This window comes from Nanorana parkeri, unplaced genomic scaffold (assembly GCF_000935625.1).
Source record: "Nanorana parkeri isolate BGI_ZX_2015 unplaced genomic scaffold, ASM93562v1 scaffold802, whole genome shotgun sequence".
NCBI classification, from domain to species: Eukaryota; Metazoa; Chordata; class Amphibia; order Anura; family Dicroglossidae; genus Nanorana; species Nanorana parkeri.
In genome coordinates, this window is record NW_017307070.1 from 439382 (window position 1) to 442580 (window position 3199).

At 53.0% G+C, this 3199-nt stretch overlaps 1 protein-coding gene across 1 annotated transcript in view; it reads right to left on the bottom strand.

The window, feature by feature from the left end:
• Positions 1-3199, bottom strand: part of ROBO3 (roundabout guidance receptor 3) — a 136753-nt gene that overhangs the window by 4724 nt on the left and 128830 nt on the right. Inside the window, exons 28-29 of the mRNA XM_018564975.1 lie at positions 2602-2775; positions 1002-1153 (exon numbers count right to left, since the gene is read on the bottom strand). Of these exons, the coding sequence (XP_018420477.1) occupies positions 1002-1153; positions 2602-2775 (326 nt within the window). The remainder of the gene's footprint in view (positions 1-1001; positions 1154-2601; positions 2776-3199) is intronic.

Consider the following 3199-nt stretch of genomic DNA (forward strand, 5'->3'; position numbering starts at 1 on the left):
CGCACCCACCCCGCGTGTCCTGCCCCCCCCGCCCCCCCGTCCCCCCCTGTAATGATGAGCTCCGCGCTCGCTGCCATTAGAGGCATAATAATATCCGGGTGCTGAAAACTCCACAATACATTCGAGTTCTCACTCAGCGCAGAGAGCCGGCGCTTCTGAACATCTTTCCATATTCCATGTGTGGAGCCGGCACGGAGCCATTCAGGACTTCTCATCACACGCTACAATGTAACAATGAGCAGAAATGTAACCTAAAACTACAGAGCCCCACGATATGTTTTCTCAAAAAGTTGGATCTCCAGGCAGACATCAGACACAATGACAGCAGCTCTGTGTGCAAAATATTTCTTATATGCATGCAAGTATCTAAATGTGACCTGCTCATCAGCCTCTATACAGCAGAGCTTAGACTGGGGGAAGGAGAAACAGCACAAGGAGCCAATCAGGCCCCCCCATGTGCCCATGTGCATGAGGTATACTTATGGCAATATAGTGTGTGTATTTCATCTTTGTATTTTGTGGTTTACATGAAGTTCAGCTTTAAAAAAAGCAAAAATCATAAGGTTTGGCTTCGAGATGCCATTGAGGTCGCATTGACACCTATGCTCTTGTATCGTCCAATCAGACGGGACTGTACAGACCTAATCTTAGGATAAGTGTTAGTGATTGGCTGAGACAAATCATGACCGGGCTGGGTGACCTCTCCAGGTACATATGAGGCCAGAGACCGATGAGATTTGGGGATATATTTTGCTCATTGACACCCAGCAGGTTGAATCTTCCTCTGTTTAGGATTCTGCGTGGGTGGTTTAGCAGTCAGCCGTTTGTGTTTCTTGCTCTGTCGGGTTGGCGGCGAGTCACGGCGGTGTTCGGGTTACCCGATACGTGCGCCGCTCTCTTTTTTCTGGGGGACATACATGAACTTTAACACTCTCTAATCCCAGAAACGATATCTTGTATCTTGGGGGGGGCAATCTTTAATTTCACACACGGTCTCCTACCTCTTTCCGCTCTCCTGTTTTGCTCCTTCCAGATGGGTGACCCCGGGACCCCGCGGACCCCCGGGACGAGCTGCTTCCCGATGTGGAGCAGTTGCCGGACATTTGACTCCGGGACAGGAAGTTGGGTTTACAGTATGGAATGATCTCTTCGTCTGAAAACAGAGAGGGATTGTTTAATACAGGAAAAGACGTTTCAGAATGGGTGCGATGAGCAGCAACCAGACATCAGCTTCAGTATGGGGGCGGAGCAATGGAAGGTGATTGATGGTTACAGTGCTGACAACTCTATTAGTACTCATTTCAAGGACCCCTTTACACAGCCGCCATTAGAGATCATGGGACCCCAGACAGTCTACCCAGTGGCGTCACAAAGGGGGGTGCGGCCCGCACCCGGGTGACACCATTGGAGGGGTGTCACCAAAATGACTCGCAGTCATATCTAGCTATGCTGCACATCCAACCTCCCCCTTCCCACACACATTGCAATCTACAACCTCTCCAGCCTGCTCCCCAATCCCCTCTGCCCGGGTCCCTGGAAAACGATAGCAACCAGGGGCGGACTGACCATTCGGGCACTGCCCGAGGGCCCGTGGCCAGTATGGGGCCCGTGGCCCCCTGCTCCCCCATTACAAATTGCATTTTGCTTTGCCCCCGCGCGCGGCCTGCTGGGATCAGCAGTCTCTCCAGCATTCCGAGCCGAGGCGCAGTGGGCAGAGAGTTGGCGGGAGCCGCGGGACGGGACACAGCACGGGCCGTGGAGAGGATGAAGGCTATGGAGAGGGACGTGCGGAGTGGTGGGGGGCGCCAGTATCCCACGCTACTGCCCGCGCAGAGATCAGGGGCCCGCCGGTAAACACCGACCGCCGGATGCTGAGAAGGGAGCCCGAGGAGCTGCAGGCAGCCAGGTACGTGATGCGGCAGCCTGGGGCCTCTGTATAAAGTACTGCTGGTATTTGTAGTCCTCTATAGCAGGTGCCATTGCAGCAATGCAGAATATAGAGGACTACAAATACCAGCAGTACTTTATACAGTAACGGGGCTTGTATATGGGCGGAGCACAAGGGGGGCCCCATAATCGTATTTTGCCCGGGGGCCCCATGTGTTGTCAGTCCGCCCCTGATAGCAACCGACCATCCCAGCCAACCACAGCACGTCCTCAAAGCAATAGGGAGCAAATAAGAGAAGCTCATTGTTGGGTTTTGATGCACTTTAATACGTCTGCTGGTTCAGTAAAGCAGACAGAAGCCCATAGTCCCCTTCCACTGATGGTGACTGGATAGATGGCTGTCCTATTGTGACCATCCATTGGGGCTTTTATGGTAAGATACAGAAGTAGATTGGACGGGTCTTTTCTCCATTCAGGAATTCGGACTTTGGTCCATCATAAGCAGATGATAACTATGTATTGAAACTCATAGAGAGCATACAAGTTCCTTGGATGTGCAGACCCTGGTGGAAACTGAACCCACAATCCCAGTGCTGCAAGGCTAAAGAACGATCTCTTGTACTGCCCAGTGATCTGAACAAAATGCACCAACATCTGATCGCTATGAATACGTCTGGAAACGGTTTACACGTATGAAGTAGGCAGGAGTCTCACTTTCTCTGTGGTGCAGCGGGTGAGCTGCAGCTCCTCTCTGCTGCCCGGCGGCTCCTCTTCTCTCTATGGAGGACGTAATGCTGGCGTCTCTCTCCAGCGATGACGCGGAGCACTCCATGCCCCCCGAGCACAGCTCTTCATGAGCGGGAGGGGGCTCTGGCGGCGGCGGGAGATCTGAGGGGGGAAAAAAAAACTTAATTTTAGTACTTTTGAATGAGGGAAATACATTTCCTGGATCTAAGAGGTTTACCTGAAGAGAGGAGGTTTCGGGGGATCACCTACAGGCAGACAGAATAGGAGATTGGTGGGAAGATTTGGGGTAGGGAGTTCCAGAGGTTGGGAAAGGCTCTGGAGAAGTCCTGGAGGGGAGTATGGAAGGAGGTGATGAGAGAGTGAGAGGTCTTGCGAGGACCAAAGAGGACGGTTTGGGTGATATTTTTGGTGATGTGATTTGGGACAGAGAGGTGCATAACTGCCAGTGGAGGGATCGGCAGAGGGGGGCGGAGGATGGAAGCCAGTGGAGGGATCGGCAGAGGGGGGCGGAGGATGGAAGCCAGTGGAGGGATCGGCAGAGGGGGGCGGAGGATGGAAGCCAGTG